General features: G+C 36.6%; 1 protein-coding gene across 8 annotated transcripts in view; it reads right to left on the bottom strand.

The window, feature by feature from the left end:
- Positions 1-23162, bottom strand: part of KCNT2 (potassium sodium-activated channel subfamily T member 2) — a 227286-nt gene that overhangs the window by 97523 nt on the left and 106601 nt on the right. For 7 of the 8 annotated variants that reach the window (XM_074317058.1, XM_074317060.1, XM_074317057.1 and 4 more), the window contains 5 exons: positions 20657-20837; positions 19358-19522; positions 17342-17478; positions 15686-15749; positions 8962-9070 (listed from right to left, as the gene is read on the bottom strand). In XM_074317058.1, coding sequence (XP_074173159.1) covers positions 8962-9070; positions 15686-15749; positions 17342-17478; positions 19358-19522; positions 20657-20837 — 656 coding nt within the window. The remainder of the gene's footprint in view (positions 1-8961; positions 9071-15685; positions 15750-17341; positions 17479-19357; positions 19523-20656; positions 20838-23162) is intronic. The other variant, XM_074317059.1, reaches the window with a different exon arrangement.

Consider the following 23162-nt stretch of genomic DNA (forward strand, 5'->3'; position numbering starts at 1 on the left):
AAGGTCCTGTTTGTCTTCTCCCCTGCACTGTACATTTCCCGTGAAGTGACTTTGTTACTGAAAGTAAATTTTATACCTTTACCTCCAACTTTTATTAGCATCTCATTACTTCTCCAACATTCCAGTTGTTCAGTAAAGCTAATTCACAATCGCACACACACACGCACACACACACGCGTTTGTGTGTGTACAACATGAAGTTATGACGTTCCTACACACTATGCTTTGACTCAATATTAGATCCCATAAACCTCCCATTATAATATTTTCCTTCTCTACTGGCTGGCTATCCTACTAACGGGAACTCCTTTTGCCACTAAAAACTGTATATTAAGAGACTTTTCTCGAGGCAAAGGTAATTACTCCAGGGATGGAGATATTATCTAAAATTATAAAAGCCTTTGTTGTCTGTAATAGGTCCATCAGATCAACTAAATTCTTTGTTGTCTGTAATAGGTCCATCAGATCAACTAAATTCCTCAAGCAAAATCTAGTGAGGCTGCAACACAGATGGAATCATGAGTTTTGGTGTATTTGGAGGGAGCGAGGGCAGGAAGGTTACAGCTGGAGCTCCATGTGGAAAGCGTAGGCTCAGCTGGAGTGGTATTGTTGATCAGAACATGAAAGCACACTGGCTCCCTGGTTATTAAAGGGTGAGAGGTAATGAAAATAAGAAAATTTCCCATTAGAATAGACAGTCCCTCCCGCTCAGCATTAAAGCAGTCGTGCCTGGATCAACGAATCGCTCACAGTAGGACTCGGTAAAAATGTTTTGAATGCGTAAATGAAAGCAAAAGAGGATACATATACTCAGTCTTCTTCATCAAAAATTGATTTCAAGAAACTACGGACTGAAAGTCATTCGTTTAGGATATGAGAGAATATGCCTGGCCCTTCTCAAAGACAGGAGAAGAAATATGCTACGCTAGTTTATAGAACCATGAAATTGAGTCTTTGAGAAATATACAACTTTAAGAAAATTAATGGAGAAAAACAGAGATGCTTTGAGTTAATTTAATTTTAAGTGGTCCCAAGAAAATGGCTTGAAATACCTAATGTTGGATGGCAATTTAATCAAGTGTCAAAACCAACAAACAGGAAAGCTGATTTAGCTATTTAATAGATCCACATGTTAAACTTTTACAAGCTACAAAAGGAAGAGCAAATACGTTATTGGTATTTTGTTGAGAGGAGCAAAAGACAAGCGCATATTTCACTTAAAAAATAATCCACACTAATGTTAATTTCTTCATTTTATTTAAGTGGACCATGGGCATATAAGAGGTTAATGTTTCAGGAAGCTACAAGGTGCAGGGTATATGGGAAGGCCCTGTAATGTCTACACTACTATTTTTCTGTAAATCCCAACTTATTTCAATCTGATTATTTTTAAAATACAAGGAAAAATAAAATATTGATGTAAAACTGAATTTAGAAATCCAGGCTTAGGAAAAGCATACTGAAGTGAGTGTGTGTGTGTGTGTGTACACAGAGAGAAGGTTAAGCACGTGTGAAAACATGTTAACAGTTGTTGAACATAAATGCAGGAATACAGGTCTTCATTGTCTAATTTTTAAACCATGTATGTTTGATCTTTTATAAAGTAAAAAATAGTGAGGAAAGAGAAAAAAATTTAACGACTCCCCCAGTAGGCTGTTTTTGAACATGGCTTTATGTTACATGGGTTCTGATGATCTACCCAGCAAGGCAAAAATGAAAGAGTAAATATTTCCATCTACAATTGGAGAATTTTCAAAAAAGACCTACCAGTAGCCGACAGAGATATGAAGAGGTGCTAAACATCACTAATAATCAGAGGAATACAAATTCAAACCACAGAGAGATATCCCCTCACACTGTTGCTGGGTTTGTAAATTTATCTACTGCACACTATGGAAAACAGTATGGCGGTTCCTCAGAAAATTAAGAATAGAATTACTGTAGGACCCAGCAATTCCACTTCTGGAGAAAATGAAAACACTAATTCAGAAAGATACATGTATCGCTGTATTCACTGCAGCGTTCGTTACAATAACTAAGATATGTAAGCAACCTAGGTGTCCATCGATAGATGACTGGATAAAGAAGATGTGGTACATCTATGCAATGGAATATTACTCAGTCGTAAAAAAGAATGACATCTTGCTATTTGCTACAACATGGATGGCCCTTCATGTTGTATTAATGCCAAGTGAAGTAAGTCAAAGACAAATACTTATCATGTTACTTATATGTGGACTCTAAACTTAACAAATGAACAATCAAAACAAAACAGACTCATAGACACAGAGAACAAACTGGAGGTTACCAGAGGGGAGGGGTATGGGGGATGCATGAAAAAGGTGAAGGGGAATAAGAGGTAGAGACTTCTAGTTATAAAATAGACAAGTCACAGGGGTACAGTGTACAGCACAGGGAACATAGTCAACAACCCTAATACCTTTGTATGGTGACATGTGGTTACTAGACTTACTGTGGTGATCACATCATAAGGTGTATATAAATGTCGAATCACTGTGTTGTACACCTGACACTAATATAATATTGTACGTCAACTATACTTTAATAAAAAATACAAATAAAATTGGGGGATTTTCAAAGTTTTGGTGTTTTCACTTTAAGACATAAGAATTCAAAGCATTATGTTCTTAAGTATGAAGTTTAAAACGATGTGTGTGGGGGCGTTATCTGGGAAATGAAGGAATTATTCAGCATGAAGCACTCACACCTCACCATTTGGTGAAATTCAAGCCTTGCACACACATATGTTATATAGAAACAGCTAAGATCATTTCCAATATTTATATTGCTTGGAGATATTTTTCCACTCTCTTTTTTGGGTAGGAAAAAGTGAGGCATTAGAATGTCTGGTGTTACATATAAAAGTAGATGGTGGCTAAACTGAGACAAAACCATTTTTTAGTAAATCATTTCTTCAGGAAGTGTGTGCGTGCACACACGTGTCGTATATGTGCATGGATTTTAAACAGCATTGTTTTTATAATGGCAACCATGACTATCTACTGTAAGAAAAATATGTTTATACAATATTGTCAATGATATTGTTAAAAAAATATTTACTTTTGCCTATCCATTGAAATTTTTCTGCAGTTGAGTTTTTTTAATCCCAGAACTAACTCCTACCACTCTAGAATAATGATTCATTCTTTCAGGCATGTTTCAGTTGTGAAGTAGGAAGTATTTCGTTCAGTCAGCACTTTACTATTGAGGTATGATTCTTTCTTTCATTCATGAACTGTAATTGAAATTCTGTTACTTATGAAATACCATAATCAAAGCATGGAAAATAAAATTCATATGAAATTCACCAAATCATTTGCAAATTGATTTTTAGATTATTTCCGGCTACTTGTGGGTGAAAAGCTCCCAATTTGATTTTTATGTCTCCTTACATCTGTTAAAATAAAGTGGGAGGTTTTCAGAGGACCCAGTAGTGGAAAGAAAATTCATTGACAGAGGAAAGGGAATTGAATATTCACAGATCACATAACACTTACTTTGGCGGTGGGGGGGTGTGGTGGGGGGGAGAATAAACTGTAACCTAAATTTAGCAATTAATTTACTCATATAACACAGCATCATCTCCCACTGATTTTCTGAGTAATTTCATCTGACTAGGTAGGAGACAAACTGGTTCATTCAAGGCTTTTCAGTAAAAGAGTTCTTTTCTTAGTAAAGTACATATTTTCCTCCTTGGGCGGTGGGGGGGTGTGCTTGTGATTTTTGGAATGTGGAGTTGAGAAAGAGATGAGGGCTTGCTTTCATTCTGATTAAATTTGAGGCTACAAAAACATGTCTGAAAACTGAGCTACCGTAATGTTTTGCCTTTTTCATCATGGTTTTGGAACTATAGGGAGACAATTTATGAAGGGCTCAACAATGTAGAGGCCTAGTCCTTTTTCCAGTGGATTTCCCATCAGACATTTGACCTTGAAAAGGCTTTCCTAGGTTTGCTAGTCCCACGAGAGGTTGAGAGAGAATACAAGACGGTATAAAGCGATATTTTTATAGTAGCTGTGGCTATGGAACACTGCCACCATGTCTTCCTGTGTCACAGTACCAATTGCCTTGTCTTTAAAAAAATAAGCATATTGGTTAAAATATACCTCACTGGAAAAGAGCTTTGAGTTATAGTATTACCATTCAACTTCTGATCTACAGAGGTTGACAAAAGTAAGCCAACGTAAAGAATCTTTTAAAAATAATGACGATGTGAAAGAATGCTGGCATCGATGTATTGGAAAGAGACAGGTGAATTTAGCCTGGCTTGGGAGGTCTGCAGGTGTAGCTGCCGACTGTAACACACGGACGGCAGTCTCTACGTGCCCGGGTATGTGAAGAGCAGCAGTCAGCGTGTGGGTACAACTGGGAATCCCAAGGGGAACAGGCAAAGCATGGCTTTGAAACAGTGAGTGAACATGACCATGCCATGAACTAGGGTTGTGTCAGTGAATAAGCCTGGGACATACAAGGAGGGGAACCTACAGGACTTGATGGATTGGAAGCAAATGATGGAAAACTGACTCATGGGTTTTTAGCTTGAGTTCTAGGTGTTAGAAAAAATAGGGGAGAAACAGATTTAAGGTTCAGGAAAGTCAAGTATTTCTAGATATCTTAGTTTTGAGGCAGCTATTGGAAGTCTAAAAGGAGATAGATTGACTAGGCAGTTAGAGATAAGAGGAAACACTAGAGTTCATGGAAGAGATTTAATTTTGGAAATCAGATAAATGGATGAGTTCCCCTAAGGAAAAAATGTATACTGAAAAGAAAATTCTTTTCAATTTTCTCTTCAGAGAATCTTAGGATTTGTGGACAATGGTGATTTTATTTCTGACTTGCCAATGCTTGTTCCTTTTATTTATTTTTGTAGCCTTCCTGCATTCCTTAGGATTTCCAAAGAAATGCTGAGGACAAGTGGTATCAGTGGGCACCCCTTGTTTGTCCCTAATCTTAAAGATGGACTTTCAATATGTGATCATTAATTTTTTTCTTCTAGGTTATTGTATAGATATTTTGCCTTAGGTTAAGGGATCCTTTATTAGTAGTTTCCAGTGCTTTTTCTTTTTCTTTAATTGAAAATGGATGCTAAATTGTATCCCTCAAATACGCTGTTTTTGGTATCCATTGAAATGATATCTTTTCCTTTAACACGATGATCTGTTTTTGGAACAATTTCAACTTGGTGATGATTTATTATTTTTAAATGCATTACTCTGTTCATTTTGCTAATACATGTATATGATTTTTAAAACTATGTTAATCAGTTAAATTGATCTCTAGTTATCATTTTTCATGCTATCCTTAATGAGTTTTGCATCAAGGCTAAGTTAGCCTCCTAAAATGAGTTGGGGAGACAACTTTCTATTCTCTGGAAAATATGGGCAAGCTAAGAATTATATGCTTTTTAAATGTCTATAATAAGTTCTTTGTAAAACATCACATGCATTCCTCAGTTACTTTTCCCGGAGACAAAGATCATGCAGATTTGTTAGGAAGATGAAAAATAGGCACTCAAATTTCATGATAATTATCAGTGTGATTGGTACCAATTACTCGTGGCTGATGTTCTTGTGAGTATTTTTTTAAATCATAACAACGCTATAGGATCATAACTCTTATTTTAATTTATATGTTGAAGAGCTCCAGTTTAGGAGATGAAGAAGTCTGAGGCCATGCAGTTAATATACAGTGAAACAAAGATTTGACTGATGGTCTCATCCCAGAATTTGAAATATGAATCTCTTTGATGAATTTGTTATAAAAAGGACCAATTGCTAAAAGTATACTTTATTTTTCTGTGAGTCAATTTGAGTTTATTTTCTTCTTAAAATTTGTGATGATAAAAGTAATCAAATTATCTGTGAAGAATATTTTAGTGTGACTTGAAGCTCACTATAATTTATAGTAGGTTTAGGTTTATATTCAGAAATCTCTTCTCGTAACTATTATTCTACTGAAGATTTTGTTCGTTCTGTCTCTAGGCTTACTGCTTTTACTTTCCCTCCTTGGTAATTGGAGTACGAGCATATAGTTTCTGTTGCAGAAATCATGTCCGTATGGACTTTTTCCCTGTGAATTTGATCAAAGTGTAGATGATTATTTTAATTATTAATAGCATAATTCATACAATCATTCATTCAAATAATAATGTAATGATACAATAATTTAATGAAGGCCTGCAGTCATTTTGTTCAGGGGAAAATGATCCTTATTGGTTATGAATTGTAGCTCTGCATAGTCACAGTTGCTGGGGTGCTACATTGTTTTTTGTTTTCTAATAGGTGAAATTTTGAAGTTTCAATTCTTGGACATAAAAACATTTTATATTTTATGATTAGAATCATGCTCTTTAATACTCACGAGACTACCAGGACCCACTCATAATATAATACAATTACAAACACTATTAGTTATCTATTGCTGCATCACAAATTACTCCAAACTTAGTGACTTCAAACCATCACCCTCTTGCTTCTCAAAAGGCTGTGGGTCAGCATGATTCCTTGTGTTGGGAGCTAGAGAGGTGGGGTGGCTGGGATGGATGAGCCCTCCTTGCCATGGGAATTTTCATCCTGGGAAAGGCCAAATTGCGATTCTTCACATGCAGTCTCCGGGCACTCACTGTTCCAGCAAAAGGGGAGTGAATGGTGTATTGTGTGCTGAGGCTTAGCTTCTGAAGTTAAACAATGTAACCTTTTCACATTCTACAGGCAAAGGCAGTCACAAGACAACCCATATTCAAGGGATGGGGAAATAGATTCCACCTCCTCACGGAATGAGCTGCAAAGTCACATAGCAATGGGACACAGACGCAGGGAGCACGGTTCACTGGAGACCATTATGTTAACAATCTACCACACAAGCTCAGTGACAGCTTGATACACTCACTGCCTTTTGAAAGGTAAAGTCCATAATCTTTTTAACCTCATGCCGAGCTATAAATATATTATATTGGTTTGAGAGCCTCATACATCATCCTAAACTGTTTTCATGGCATTTCAATGAAACTAGGGTACTTTCATTTTTTTTCATAATATAAAAAGAGCTCCTCGGAGATGCTGTAATTTCAGCCATAAAGGAAGAGACTTTATTAAAAGAAATTTCAGGAGATGCCATAAATGAGAAATGCTGATATAAACTATTGGGATAGAATTTTTAAATATCCCATTCATTTCAATGAGTTTATTCAAAAATAATGGCCAAATAAGAATATGAAAAAGAATCAATGCAAATAGTCTTTGTCATGTCTGTAAAAGGTAGACTCTTTCAGTGCGTTTGATCTGCCTGCTGTGAGTATATCAATGGATTACTAAAGGGGGAAGGAACTGTAGTGTGTTTTGAATCTTAGTTATAACACATTCAAAATTACAGATCGTCTTCCCAACCCCTATATTGTTTTAAAAGCCACATCCAATATCCATTTATTGAATACGTAATATGTTTCAGACATTATGTGTTTAGTCCTTACTGCTAATGCTAACCAGTAGAATAGAGATGTCATATATATGGCCATTTAACAGGAGAGGGAAATAGGGCTCAGAACACTAATTTGCGTAGTTAAATCTTAACGGGTGGCAGTCAGATCTAAAGTCATATATTTAGGACTTGGCCTAGGGCTATGTCATTACTGCCTTCCTGAAAAGTCTTAGCAGAGCAGGTCATGATTTTCAGGCCTGATGAAAATTTTGCAAAAATATTCCTTTTGTCAAATAATAATGAAAATAAGACAGCTTAGTTACAAAGGTCTTTTAGATTTAAAAAAAAAAAGGCATTTCCTGAATGTTAATTATATGTATAACAGGCAGTAGATGGAGTACTTTAATTTCACAAAATCATCTCTGATTTTTAATTTTCAGTTTAGGAAATAGGCTTAAAGAAAGCCTGGCACCAGCTATAAGCATGTAAATCAGAATCTCCTAAGTTAGTACTTTATAAGAAAAATCTTCCAAAGAGATACTAAAATGCAGCCTAAGTTGAGAGTTATTGGTGTAAGTTGGATGCTATACATTTATAGAAAAAAATGATGTCATTAGTTGCAAAGATAAAAGACAGAACAAATTGAATAGCAGTAATTTCATGATTTTCTTATCATTAAAATTACCTTAGTGTTTGTAATTTCTCATTTAAATATCATATAAGGTGAACATTTTAAGATATATGAACACATCTTCTGAAGGAAATACATTTCGCTAACACGTAGTTAAAATGATTTACACTTTCATGACTTTTGAAGGTTTAGACTATTCAGATGAAATATAATATAAAAAAACAAAGTTGTTATATTTGAGAAAAAAATGTATGTAAATCACTGCCTGGATCAAAATTAGTTCCTACAGAAGCATTCAAGTGAAAAATAAAGTACCATTTTATTGTTCAAGTTTCTAACAGTTTACAGTATAATCTGATGTGAATAATTATTTTAAAGCAGTGCCTCCATAAAATAACCCTATAGGTATCTTTCTCTAGAATGGTTTTCAAAACCTACCCCCAAATTAAATCTAGTTAAATATAGTTGAATATACTTTAGTATATGACTCTACTGTATGCTAAATTTATATGTGTATGACATAATCTATAACAAAGTATTATCGATCTATGTGTAAACAGTGGTATAAATTAATAGATATAACATTTGAAACCTGTGTCTGTATTATGCATACAACTGTCACCGCTAATCTATTTAGACTTCATAAGGTATCCAGTAACTTCAGTTGCTAAAATCACCCAGTTACATAAAAAAGTAAAGATTCACCCCAAAACATTAACTTGTCACAATGTAAAGTGAAGAAATCCTCATGACAAGTAGACCATACAAAGGAAATTGTCCTGTCCTATAGGAACAGGAATATAAGTTGCTGATAACCTCAGAGACAGAACTCTTCCAGTCACAATGGGAGTTGAAGAAAATTGAAACTCAGTCTCATTCAAGACCAAACTTACCAGCAAATTTGATATGGAATTTATTTTCGGGCTTTAATATCTGGACATACAAAGGGCATTTCGGAGCAAAATCTTTTACAGCCCATGCTCTCAGAATTGTTTGGTGGTCCTGCAATGAGAAAAGTCAAAACATCATGAAATAAGTTGGGACATGTGCCCTACAGTCACATGCTGCATAACGACATGTTGGTCAATAGCAAACCACACATGTGACGGTGGGCCCAAGAGATTATAGTGCAGCTGAAAACTTTCTGTCACCCAGTGGCATTGCAGCCACGATAGTGCGGTTGTGCAAAGATTACAAAAATCAGCAGGGCGGTGGTTGAGACGGCAGACAACTTGAACCTGGCTATGGATGAGGATGACATTGGGCAGCTCCTAGGGGTGGTTCCTGAGGAGACGACTAGTGAGGAGTTGATAGAAGTGGAACAGGAACGCACAGCTGAAGGAGAGGCAAGAGAAACGGGAACTGCAGGAGAAAAAGAAGAACCACCCCACGAAAATCCACAGTGAAGGGTTTAGCAGAAGCTTTCTCAGACCTCAACACGCTCCTTAAAATATTGGAAAATATGGACCCAACATGGTGCATTATCTGCTTACAAGCAAATCTATGATGAAAAACACAAACCAAGCAAACCACCATGGACGAGTATTTCTGAAAAGAGTGCCACGTCCTCAGGAACAGCCCCAGGCAGGTCCTTCAGGGGGTCTTCCAGAAGAAGGCAGTGTTGTCACAGGAGATGACAACTCCGGGCCTGTTACTGTCCCAAAGGCCTTCCCATGGGACAAGAGGTAGAGACAGTGATATTACGACCCTGACCCTGTGGAGGCCTAGACGAATGTGTGTGCTTGTGTCTCAGTTTTTAACCAAACAAAAAAAAAAAAAAATTTTAAACAGGAAAATGCTTATAGAGTAGGGACACAAAGAAAACATTTTTGTACAGCTGTACAATTTGAGGTTCAACTGTGTTCTTATAAAAGAGTTAACATTTTTTTTAAACAAAACGTTTATAAAGTAAAAAAAGTTAGAGTAAGCTAAGGTATAATTTATTATTGAAAAAAGAGATATATTTGCAATAAATTTAGTATACCTGCGTGTACATTATTTATAAAGTGTCCAGTGGGGAACACTGATGTCCCAGCCTCCACATCCACTCACCACTCACTCGTCAACTCACCAGTCCTGCGGGCTCCATTCATCCTAAGAGCCGTATACAGGTGTTTCATTTCCTATCTTTTATACTGTATTTTTATAGTACCTTTTCTATGTTTAGGTATATTTGGATAACAAATACTATTGTGTTACAGTTGCCTACAGTATTCAGTACAGTAACTGCCGTGTAGGTTTGCAGCCCAGGAGCTCTGGGCTATACCATTTGGCCTGGGTGTGCAGAGGGCTGGGCCATCTAGGTTTGTGGAAGTTCCTCTGTAATGCTCGCACTACTACAACATCTCCTAACTGCGCGTTTCTCAGAACGCGTCCCCGTCATTAAGTAATGCGTGAATGTATGAAAAGTAAAACTCATCAGTGAGTGTGTTAAATTGTCCCATACATAGTTTAAATTGTCCCATACATAGTTTTGTGAGTTTACACAAAATAGGTCATTGTGCAGACTTATTATTTCTATAAAAGAAAGTAATAATACATATTTAATCAGGGCTAATACCAGCACTTAGAAAATTAGCAGAGATTAAGAGGGGAGTCTCTTAAAAATAATTTTCGCAGAAAATACTAGGTCAGAACCTTTAGAAATGCAACACAAAGGATGGTTTGTAACAATGGTTTCCATGGAAAATAATATGGGATTATAATAAGTTTAACATGTTTAGAAAGATTGGTAAAAGAGGACTGACCACAGTGACCACACATGTAGAAAGCCCAGTATTTCACTTTCTTTATATAACTGTGGAAGTAAAAGGATTTTGACTCTGTGTGTGTGTGTGTGTGTGTTGGAAGCGATTAATAACTGAGATATATTTTTTAAAAAGCAAAACCGTTAAAAAAGAAGATGCTAAGACTGAGAAAGGGCGTGAAAAGAATCAGGATTAATGTGAAATTTTAGTAAGGGTCACCTCATATTCTATGCTCTAATTGAATGAATAAATCTAAGCAATTTGCTAGAAAAATATGCCACCCACTTAGCTAACGCGTTTTTTGAAAAAAAGAAGCAAAAGGATGTTCTGCAGTGGTGCTGTCCATAGAGTAGCCACCAGCCACCTGTGGCTGTTTAAATTAAATAAATATTTTTAAGTTAAGAATTCAGTTCACATTAGCCACATGTCAAGTGTTCAGAGCCACATGTGGCTAATTCAAAGCTACGCTGGACTTGACCTGGTGGTGAAAGGAAAAACATGAAGGAGAAAAAAAAGCCCCATTGATAACTGAACAAAATCAGGCAAACAAGTAAAATAACAAAACAGGATCTCTGCTAGGGGGGTTGGTGTTCCTGGAAAGTAGAGCTTCCGCCTTATGGATGTAATGGGAATGGGAATGAAGGGGTGTCAGGAGGTTGTCTGAGTTGAAATACTAAGTGATTCTTTTTTCCAATAAGACAGAAAGAAGAGAAAAATGGGTAATACTTGAAGGATATGGATAATACTAGAAGTTTGAAGTAATGGGCACCATAAAAGTATTCTAATGAAATAAGTACACGGTATTTAATGTATTCTCTACCTTAATAATTAACGAGCGTTCTCATTATATTTTAAGTAAACCTTTAAAATTTTTTAACTAATAATTCAGTCCACAAGGTCAGCCTTCCCTAACATTTCATAGCCTTCTCTCCCATTCTTCTCTCCCCAACTCTCATCACTGTGTAACATTCCATTCCTTTCCATGTGTATCAGGTTGCTGCAAAAGTACTTGCGGTTTAAAAGGTCAACTGCAAAAACCACAAGTACTTTTGCACCAACCTAATAATTGGTGCACCATCGATTGTCACTTGTAGGAGGTCAGCTCCTTGTGAACAGACTTTTGCATGGCTCGTTCATAAATGGATCTGCAGCTGGTACATCAGTGCTTGGACCATACAGAATGCTCCCTAAATATGAATGGGGTAAATGAATGGTTAAAAATGGTGATCATGTTATACTAGGACACTTTTGTGTGTGTAAAATACTATGTTCAGCTCTAAGGAGGACCCAAAGAATTAAGTCAATCAGCCTCATGCAAATTTGAAGCTAAATGAATTAAGACATGCACACTTTATATGAAAATGTCAACAATAAGTCGACATATGATAGAATGGTACATGTACATACCAAGTGTACAAAAGAAATAGCTATCAAAAAGATGCTATGAATGGTAACAGATCCCTATAAGGTACAGTGGATTTTGAAACTTTGGGTGGTGGCAGGAAACAGCAGAAGAAATGAAAAAGAAAATCTAGACAGCGTGATCACGGGGTCTTCAGGGGACAGTGTGCACATGGCCCCAAAATGCTAAGTGTTTGTAACTGAGCTTTTATTTTTGGTCACTTTTTGCTTTGCTCCTTAATGGTGTCAGTAAGGGATGCATCTACATGTTGATTCTCACTAGGTGATAGTAGTTTTAACACTATTTTTAAATCCATGTTGAAGAGTATTGTCGCCTGGGAATGACTCACTGCTATTACCGTGTAGGAAGGAGAAGGAATTTCCCAAGAATCCTCTGTAATTTTTCCGTGTGATTCAATTGTCTATGTGAATAAGCTTGACTAAAATTAGGGAGACCAGCCAGTTCTTAGCCACGGGTAAGAACACATGATTCTGAGACCCGTGGGCCCTCCCAAGACACCCACTTATTTTACTCCTGAAAGCAAGTGAAAATGACAGTAATACAGACTTGATCTTCTAAGAGTAAAATTCTGCAGCATCTGTTTTCCCCCAAATGAAGATACAAGAAAGGTTTGGTGCATGTGAAATGATTAGGTGGTAGCAGGAGTGGATAATCATAAAGGAGGAATTACTTTTGCTCTTCGTCCAACCACCTCCCAAAAGTAACAACTTACTTGGAAAGAGGCAACTGAAATAGTTGGTCTGGACCAAGCCCTCATACATCATATAGTCATTACAAAAAGATAATGATGGCCTAGGGTTTTTTTGTAAAGTAAAAAGTGATGTGTTTATGAACCTTTGAAGAATCAAAGAGCGCAGTCCCATTAATTTAGTATCATTTTGGATTTAACACCCTGACACGATTTAAGCCAAACACTGGAGGGGAGAGTGGATTGTGGGAACTGTTGAAGCAAACTGTTTGCAGCAACAACGGTGCCAGGCCCTTCCTGATACAGAGTAGCTAACATGAGCAATATGGTAGCCTCTATACTAACATAGATAGCTACTTCCCATAGTGTAACATTTTCCTGGGTTCTATATTTTGCATTGCTAAATAAATCTTCTTTAATTGGATCATTGTGCCCACATATGTAAATATGGCTTTAAAAAAAGATGAATGGTAGCCTGCTTGTGTCCAGATATGAGCCCACTAGGGAGAGTCTATTTTGTAATCAAGTCCTTTGTTTTGCAAGGACTGTAGACACTTCTGTGAGACCCTGTACACCCAAAAATAAAACAGTTGAGACACACTACGGTCTTGGCCAAAGGAGCAGGTATGTTGTACACTTAGTGCCATTCACACCATTGGTTTTTCTTCTTTATCCCTTCCATCTGTCAAGACCTAAGACTCCATTAAATTGCCAGGACCCAGGTGCTTCTCCTTGTTCCTCTGTTCAAGACCCCCTGAACTCGGACAGTTGCTAGAGTTGTATGGTTTTGTTCATATTTCCTCTGATTTCATCTTTTCTGTCTGCTTTTTATTTGTTGGTCTATTTATTCATGCCTTTTCTTGTTAGGAATTTCTGTAAATGTTTAGTGATCCCTGTGGTCCAAACATATGTAGGAATGAAGCACTCAAAAGGTATTTGAGACCTGAACTGAATGTGGAGACCTTTTTTTCACATAGACTTTACTGTTGGGTGATCAGTCCTTGATATTATCCTGGGGAATTCCAGAAATTATCTATTTATCTATCTATCCATCCATCCATTCATCTCTCAATGTGTGTGTGTGTGTGTGTGTGTGTGTGTGTGTGTGTTGTGATAAACTGTTTCCCCAGAGAAAAATCCCTCCGTGTTTGTACCAGTGGAGGTGTGGACCAGGCTGCTAGGGTTTGAGTCATTTGGGAGAAGCATCTCACATTCAGTGAGGCAGGTCGCTCTTAAATTCCATTGATTTTCCCCAGATGCTCAGCTGTACCTAGTGGTTCAGAGTGAAGGGTATTCCTGGATCAAATTCTCCAAACACTAAACCTCTTTTCATGGGGTGGGGAAAGTGACCGGCAATGGATTTGTGGAGGGGTTCAAAGAATCTAATAGCTTCTCTTACAGACTTTTAATCCCTATCCATATGTTTAGTCCTACATATAACCCTACTTGCAGAGACATCTGGTGCCTCTATTTCCTGAGACTTTTGAGGTTGGATTGCAAAAAGCAGTCTTTTCTGATTTGTTTCCTATCAACTTAAATTTTCATTTCCTGCTGTCTGTTAAGTCAGTTACCACTCATCCATCTGCTTTCTAGCTTTTCAACTCATATTAGTGTTCTCATCTACCACCTCCTTTGTCCTCATGAGTGAAATCTTTTTATTTATTTCCTGTCAATTTAGCAGAGTGTCAGGAGGAGACGGAACACATGTATTACCTGAAAGCTCCCACATTCGCATTGTGAAGGGTACTCTGAAAGATGTTACATGTTTATTTCTTACCGCTTACTTTGTAACTCAAAACCTTATAGACAATGGAGGACTGCAAATATCTTTAAAACAAAGTGACCAGTTGAGGGGTGCAAGGTTGACAGTGACATAAGTTTCATGATAGAAGCATAAGGTATGAATAAGAAGTTCAGGTAAATTAGAGTGAAGACAACCTAAGACTTACAGCCAGTCCTAAATTAATGCACCAGGGATACCTATTAGATGTTCCAGAAAGCGTAAACCGTGTTCCTGGAAGACCTATGCATGTTTTGCCTCTTCCCCAGTCACTGCAGAAGCCACCAACGTTCTTAATTGTCTGCACCCCAGACATGGCCACAGATGGACTCATTGGCTAAGAAACACAGGAGTTAACAGTACCTACTCGACATAAAATAATAATGCCCTTCTTTAAATTACAAAATTAACATGTATTTATAAAATAGAAGTTCTAATATGGTAAATTACCATTTAATTTAAGCATACAGTTATAGAACTTTAGGCCTAAAAAAAATGCATCATAGAGATCACACACGCCAAAGGTTACCAAATTGAGATGTGTTTCAAAATCAGTTGGGGATCTTTTTAAAACACACAGATTTCCATTCCCCATCCCATGTATCCTGAATAGAATTTTCATGAATTCCTGTTTTTTTAGAAAGTCGCCAACTGATTCTAATGCAGACTGCTTGATCCATCTGCCTGTTTTTGAGTGGAGGAAACAGTCTAGTTGGTCTGTATGGGAGTCATTTCATTTTAATCAACAGAAAACCCAAGGATTCGTAGAAATGGCTTCAAAAACGCTTGTGATGACATTGTCAGTGATCCAACTCATCTTGTATCAAGGCAAAGATCATTTAGAGATATTTGCTTCTCTTCAGCAAAATTTTAAGACCCCCAATATTTAATGTTGGCAGATTAAAAGTAATCAATTAAAAAAAAAAAATCTTCCAAGGGGAAAAGAAAAACATGACTGAAAAAGAGTTTAGAAACTTACAGAGGATGTTCTGTCCACTTCGCAACGACTGCTCAGGATAAAACAGGCCTCAGCGTCGTCCATTCTAAGTGCAGACAGAGAAACAAAACAATCTCAGACGCAGACAGAGAAACAAAACAATCTCAGACGCAGACAGAGAAACAAAACAATCTCAGACGCAGACAGAGAAACAAAACAATCTCAGACCTGTGCATCGTCGGAGAAATAGAACTTCAGTGTGTAGTTCAGTGCACACAAACTACATGTAAACTTAGAGTGTCCTCACGCTTAAATGAAAGTTGGATTTTACGATATCACGGCTGTATTTGTGAGCAAAATAATTGTGGAATCGGCTCCATAACTCAATAGCTTATAATGGCAAGTAAAGAAAAGTCAACTTTATTCTGTTTAATGATGATGTATTTTTTCATATACAGTAGGTCCTTGAATAACATCGTTTCATGCAACGTCATTTTGTTAGAATGTTGATGAGATGCCGTAGAAAGTTAACTCTTGTCAGTTTTGTTATACATACATCCTTACAAGTCAAGGATAAATATGAAGGTATATTTAAAACTTTGAAAGCAACAGAAAACATTGAGCAAAATCACCTCTGCTAAAAGTCTGTTTTGGCTTCTGAGATTACAGATGCTATTTTGCAGATGCCCTGACTCCCAGGTGTCCGTGGTCTATACAGCCACACTGTCACTCTCCTCATGTGGAATAACCCCCATGATGTGTGACAAATGTTTTAAGACCATGTCACCCTTAGACCGGGTTGGCTGGCACCGTGCAACAGGAAGAGGAACTAAGATCTGTCACTTTTCTGATTCCTCCAGCCCCCAAGCAACGCAAGTGTTATCTATCGTGTGTGTATGTGAGAGAGAGACATGCCATTGAGTCGGCTGGGACTCCAGTGACCCTATGAATGAGTGACGTCCACATGTCCTGTCCTCACAGCCCTGCTGAGCTCCTGGAGACTCAGTCTGTGGCCTCTTTTATGGAGTCCGTCCATCTCCTATTTGATCTCTCTTTTCCTGCTGTCTTTGTTTTTTTCCCAGCGCTCCTGTCTTTTCCAAGAACCCTGCCTTATGATGTGCCCAAAGTAGGACAGCTTCAGTTTTGTCATTTTGCCTCCAGTGATGTTCAGGCTTAATTTGCTCTAGGACCCACTCATTCATCTTCCTGGAGGTCCAGGTTCTCTGTAGAACTCCCCCCAACACCATATTGCAAATGAACCATTTTTCCCTGTCAGCCTTCTTCCCTGTCCACCTCTGCCCAGCACATAACACAGATTCTTTAAAATTTAAACCCTGACTCCAAGGGCTTTGGCATTTTACATGTTTAGCCCAAGAGTTTTATCTGTGGAAGAAAACCAGTATTGAGAGATTTGAAGACTATTGGACGGGTGAATCTGGAGAGTCAGCTCCTCTCTGACAGCTTGACATGGTTACATGCCACACCTCTCATTGTGCAGCGTGGACATGGTCTGCTTTCATCTCTGCACTAAGAAAGAGAAGCAAATGCACGGATTTTACAGTTTTAATCAGTTTGGCCAACACTGAGACAAACTGTTCAAAAATAGGCCAACATATCTTGTAACACTGAACACTGCTAACGTTTGGAGATAAGAAATGACATTTAGCACCGCAAGATGGAAAGCAACAGGGGACCTACTTTGCTCTCAGCAGATCCTGATCTTTAAGGGCTGAACCTTGAAGGTAGATGACGCGTTGTGACCACATTGGAATCTGTAGGACCCTTCGAACTTGCACGTCCATTTCAGTAGGACACAAAATGACCACATAATAATCCTGTTCAAAACAAGGAGGGTGATGGGATAGAAATGGTAAGCTCTGTTATACACCACGTAGGTGAATGGAATATCTAAGGCCATTTTGAAATATGATAAAATAGAAATGTACTCTTACTAATAATAATAAATAAAAGTTTGCATTTAAAACCTGGGCGTAAATATATAACACAACACTATCATAAACATAACTGAGACATAAAAATATCACAAATCAACACATTCATTTTGACCTTTTTTCAATCATATTTGTGCCATGAAGAGAAAGTGATCTGTGCTTATACTCAACACACATTTCCAGTCTATAAAGTTTTCAGCTTTAGGCTTATTCTAAAATATACATTGCATGGCAGGCAGAAGTGCTTAAGTATCAATTTGTATTTCAAATCATCGTTTTAGAATAAAAACAGTAATGGTGTCTTATATCATTTGGTAATATTATGAACTAATATATTGACATTTTTCTGATGAATACCTGAATGGGTAAGGACTCATAAAAATATATTGATAATACTGACAAAGTAAATTAAAGAGTTTGAGATAGACATATCGTGTTTCCCCGAAAAGAAGACCTAACTGGAAAATAAGCCCTAGCAGATTTTTCAGGATGACATCCCCTGAACATAAGTCCTAATGCATCTTTTGGCGCAAAACTTAATATAAGACCCAGACTTATCTTCGGGGAAACTCAGTATTTCAAAATAAGAGTCATTTGGAGAAAAAAATGAAGTGGTTGAAAGCAACTGATTTATTTGGATTAAAATTCTCTAGTAAATATTTATCATTTATCACCCTAAAATATATCTGGTGGGCATTTTTAGAGTTTTAAGAATTCTCCATGTTGATATTAGAATAATAACAATAAATTATGAGGGATCAAACTTTTCTCCCAAATAAATTTTCTTTATAGTGAGCAAAACTGAAATTATTTAATATGAATAATAAAAAATAAATACAGAGTGTCTTTAAAAACTACAAATTAATTTACATGAAAACAAAAGAATGTATTGCATAATTTAAGCATCACTTATAAGTTTGTTTTTTAACATAGAGAACTAGTATTTAAAAAGTTCCCCAAAGTACTCATGCAAAAAAAATCTTTGTTCAAGGGAGATATAATCAGATATACTTAGTACTGTCTTGATTTCAGGAGTGTCCAACCTCTTGATACAAATTTATTGGGGACAAACAAGAAATTCAAGCAGCTCTCTGCAATTTGGACTAATCCAAGTGCCTTAAGCAGCAGAGAGTACCTAATTCCACACTGTCCCAGTACCACGGCAAATATTACAAGTGTCTGAGCACTTTATCTACATAGACAGATGAAGACGTTTTTGTAAATTCATGTTCTTAATTCAGCTGGTTATTGTTCAGTTATTGGTCACTTAACAGCTCCCATAAATAGCACCTAGTGACACTCCAGAAAACAGAAGAGAAAATAGAACTTTCAGACTTGTACATTTCTATCAGCAACACTTGATAAAATTGAAGGAATCAAGTGACCACATGGTATTGACATGATTACGTCATTGTTTTTTTATAGCTTATGTTCAAATTCACTGTTTCATAAAAATACCATTTATGCATTACCCCAGGGAGAAGAAAGTAATCATTTTAACTCACAGAAAACCTTTCTTTGTAACTTGACATAATTCCATCTGTCTTTTAAGTGTAGCTACAGAAGGAAACTTAAAATACTGTGTATTCCTTCAGAACTTTTTCTATGTTCCTGGTTATATTTGTAGGGCTTCATTTACACTTTCTAAATTTGAGTGTATAAATAAAAATCCTGCAGAAGGCAGGATGCATCCCCAGTTAATTGACTTTGATAGTATGTTAGTAGGTAGGATCCAGTATAATGCATAATATAATAAGTGTACCTGCAGTCGTGGGTGAGCATAGAATTCGTTTAAAAAGTCCATAAGTAAGTCAATCTTCAATGAGCTGACACACAGAACAACATGCTTTTCAGTTTGAGCTCTGTGGCGACTATAATTTCCACCTGATTTTTGTCTCTCCATCCACAGATAGGCCATCTGTTCAAACTGTAATGCATTTTTCACATATGAATGAAAAATACTGGACATGAAAATAAAAATCAATGCAATCCATCTGGTGTTTATTAGGTATACTCAGTTTCTTAGATGGACCTCATTGAGATCCAAATTACCAGTGTTCCCTTCAGCAATAGACTTTTCATGTGATTGCTGCAGAGGTCGCTAATGCCTCCCAGACACTTCAGGTCTCTAAGGAAACATGTTAGTATATTTTCCTATTATATCGTAACAGGGCACTAAAGAAGTTTGTGCATCTGCTTTATGTCCAGTGGAGTATGCAGCCGTGATATGTCATGTGCTGAGTCCAAGTGAAAAGACTCATTGGCATTTCTCCCATGTTCTTTTGTCAAGTTCATCCTGTATCACAATAAGACACCCCTACCACAACACACAAAGCCATATTCTAGTTGTATAGTAGCTAGTGTGTTAGGGACATGGAGGGTGGACGGGTGGGGTGTCGGGCAGGAAGACATGTGTGATTGGACAGGTTGGGAAGACCATTCTTATACCTACATAAAGTACATTTAGAAACACTGTGGCCAAAGTGTTTAATAGAATATGTAAGTTTGATTCGTATATGCCATATCCTGCCCACCCATGGACACCCAAAGCTCATTGTTAGAAAGAATTGGAGATTGCCTGTATTTATCTTTAGTCTCATTGTATATTTCTGTCTCTACAACCACGTATCCATTCCCCAAAATGCTGAGTAACTGTTACCAATTTTTATGCATTACGATGTTTGACTTTTAGATTATTTCAAGAATCAAGAGAAATCAACCCTTCACAAGTTTATTTCCTTGATCTATCGTTCTATAATTAAAAACTATATTATCCTATCAACCTGTCATTCTTATAGTTAAATACTCTACATTTAAAAGATACACCTTGAAGAACTGAAGTAAGATGTGAGCCATCCACTGAGTGAAGGGGTGGGAAAAGACCCCTCAGTTTCTAATATGTAAAAAGGCATTTCTGAGACAATTTTAATTGGTTGGCTACAAATAATAATAGCCTGTGTTCATATAGTAGAGCAGTAAACCACCCTGCATTTCTGCTAAACGTGGAGGAGGTGATTTTCTAAGACCTCATGCATTTCTATAAACACCTGGCTATGTTTACCTGTATGGGCAGGACCACCAGCGCAACACAGATCATGATGACGACAAACAGCTTGGAGGACCAGGTTTCAGGAGTGACATCGCCGAAGCCCACGGTGGAAAATGTCACGATGCAGAAATAAAGGGAGTCAAACAGATTCAGCTTCTTTCCGATTCGCTCCAGGTGTTGGATTCCACAAATGCTGAAATGAGCATTACAATTAAAACTTACCAACCGGGCACATGATTTTTCATCACTATTCCCCTGAAAGCCAAAGCACAGTTCACGGAGCCATTTAATAATTGGGATCTTGCAGTGTACAATTTTTTTTTTCTCAAAAAATAGACTATTAGGTCGGTGCAAAAGTAATTGCAGTTTTTGCAATTATTTTTAACCTTTTAAACTGCATTTTTTTTTCTACCTTAGCCAGATATAGTATAATGTTGAAGTCAAAAGCATACCTTCAGGGTAGGTAAATACACAGATAGTTTATTGCTACTTTCTTGTATAATTCTTGGGACTAAGATAGTTTATGTATGGATTTCCATCATACATAAACATTAATATTTCACTTGTGTGTTAGCTATTTTTCCTAGAACTGTGACTGGTGCACCGTGCTATATAAAGAATTGAAGCTATTCAGTGGTTACAATCCATTTTAATATAGATCGTTATCCTACTTCATTCACAGATGTCCTGGGAGCCAGTATTAAATGAAAACTACCTCCTCTTCCTGATCATAATTGATGAATTTCGGTTAATTATTATTTTGTGTCTGTACCCAGAAGGGATTTTAATGATAGGCACAGATTTTCTGATAAACTCAATCCAGGAATGTGCTCAAATACAGCACATTCATAATCAAAGTATCCTATTCTGCCTTGTCATAAAACAGATGGCATTTTTCAGTCAAAGGCCAAGTTAAACTATCTAAAATATATTCTGACTTCAAAGTAGCAAAATAATTTAATAGTGTAGAATTTAAATACACTTATAGCTGGTGGATATTAGTCAACACTCTTATTATCTTTAAATATCCAATTCAATAGAGTTTTGTGACTAGGCAGTAGTATTTTTTTCAAAATCTTCCTTAAAATGCTTAATTTCAGTGGATATCTAATTGTAACAATTTTTTTGTTTATTACCCTGTACCCCCTCTCTAAACATTTGAAATTAAATAATTTGCTGCAATTTAAGATAGAAAAAAAATAAACCAATATCACTCCATGTTCTATTTAACTTTCTGTTTAGTTGATAGCCATGAAAGTTACTCAGATTCATTTGCAGTGATTGAGTTTGCAATGGAAAGTTTCAAATGAATATAATTTTCTTATAATTTCTCTATTGTAAAAATGCCTGTAAATTTCAAATAAGAAAAAAATTGATATAAAACCAATAGGTGCTGTAAAATTTTACTTAAATATTTCATAATGGAAAACAGGTAACCTGAGATAAGAAAAGTCATATTTATTCATACAAATACATTTATTGATAATAAATGTAAATACAAGTATGTGCCAAGCTTTGCACTGTATGTTAGAGATGCAGATTTGAATATGACACTCTAGTCTACAGAAAACAAAGTTTCTAAAACCTAACGTGAATGATTTTGACTTCACCTTTCTAATAGTACTACTAGTAATAGTAATAACCATTGGTTAATAGTCAAACAATGAACTTATATCTTGATTAATGCTAACTTAGGTAAATTACTTAAGCTTTTTAGACTTCCTGCTCCTCAACTGAAAATTAAATGTAGTATTAATTTCTTCTCTTGATTATTATGAGAAGTAAATGTACTAAATCTCAGGGAAATGGCTGACGCTTAATAACACTCAATGAATTCAGCAGCAATTTTGTTATTTATATCCCGACCCCAGCATTAGAGAAATAGAAGTACAAAACTGAGTGGCATGAAGAGGACTCAACATCTTCACAGAAATATCACAAATTTTTGTTTTCGACTTGACAAAATAGTAAATGTACTCTTTTTTATTCTTTTTAAGAAAATTTTATTATATTTGGGGGGATGACATTGGGTAGTAAAATTACACAGGTTTTAAGTGTACAGTTCTTGAGAATATCATCTATATATTATTGCATTAAGTGCTCAGCACCCAGGGTCAGCTCTCTTTCCATCACCATGTATTTGACCCCTTTACCCTGTTCTCCTACCCTCTCCCCCCCTTACCCTCTGGTAACCACTAAACTGTTTTCAGTGCTTATGAATTTTTGTTTGTTTTGTTCATTTGTTGCTTTCAGTTTTATAGCCGACATATAAGTGAAGTCACATGGTTCTCGACTTTTTCGGTCTGACTTATTTCTCTTAGCCTGATAATCTCAAGTTCCTTCCAAGTTGTCACAAATGGCAGTATTTCATCTTTATTCTTATGGCTCAGTAAAAGGAAAGCAACGTGCTCTTTAATGGATAAAGTAAATGCACTCTTAACAACAGGCCGAGAGGACGGAGAAAGAGTAGAGGTGAGGAGATAGTGAGTCTGTCCCTGTTTGCTATGGATTAGCCAAC

Source organism: Rhinolophus sinicus, linkage group LG12 (genome assembly GCF_036562045.2).
Source record: "Rhinolophus sinicus isolate RSC01 linkage group LG12, ASM3656204v1, whole genome shotgun sequence".
Taxonomy (NCBI): Eukaryota; Metazoa; Chordata; class Mammalia; order Chiroptera; family Rhinolophidae; genus Rhinolophus; species Rhinolophus sinicus.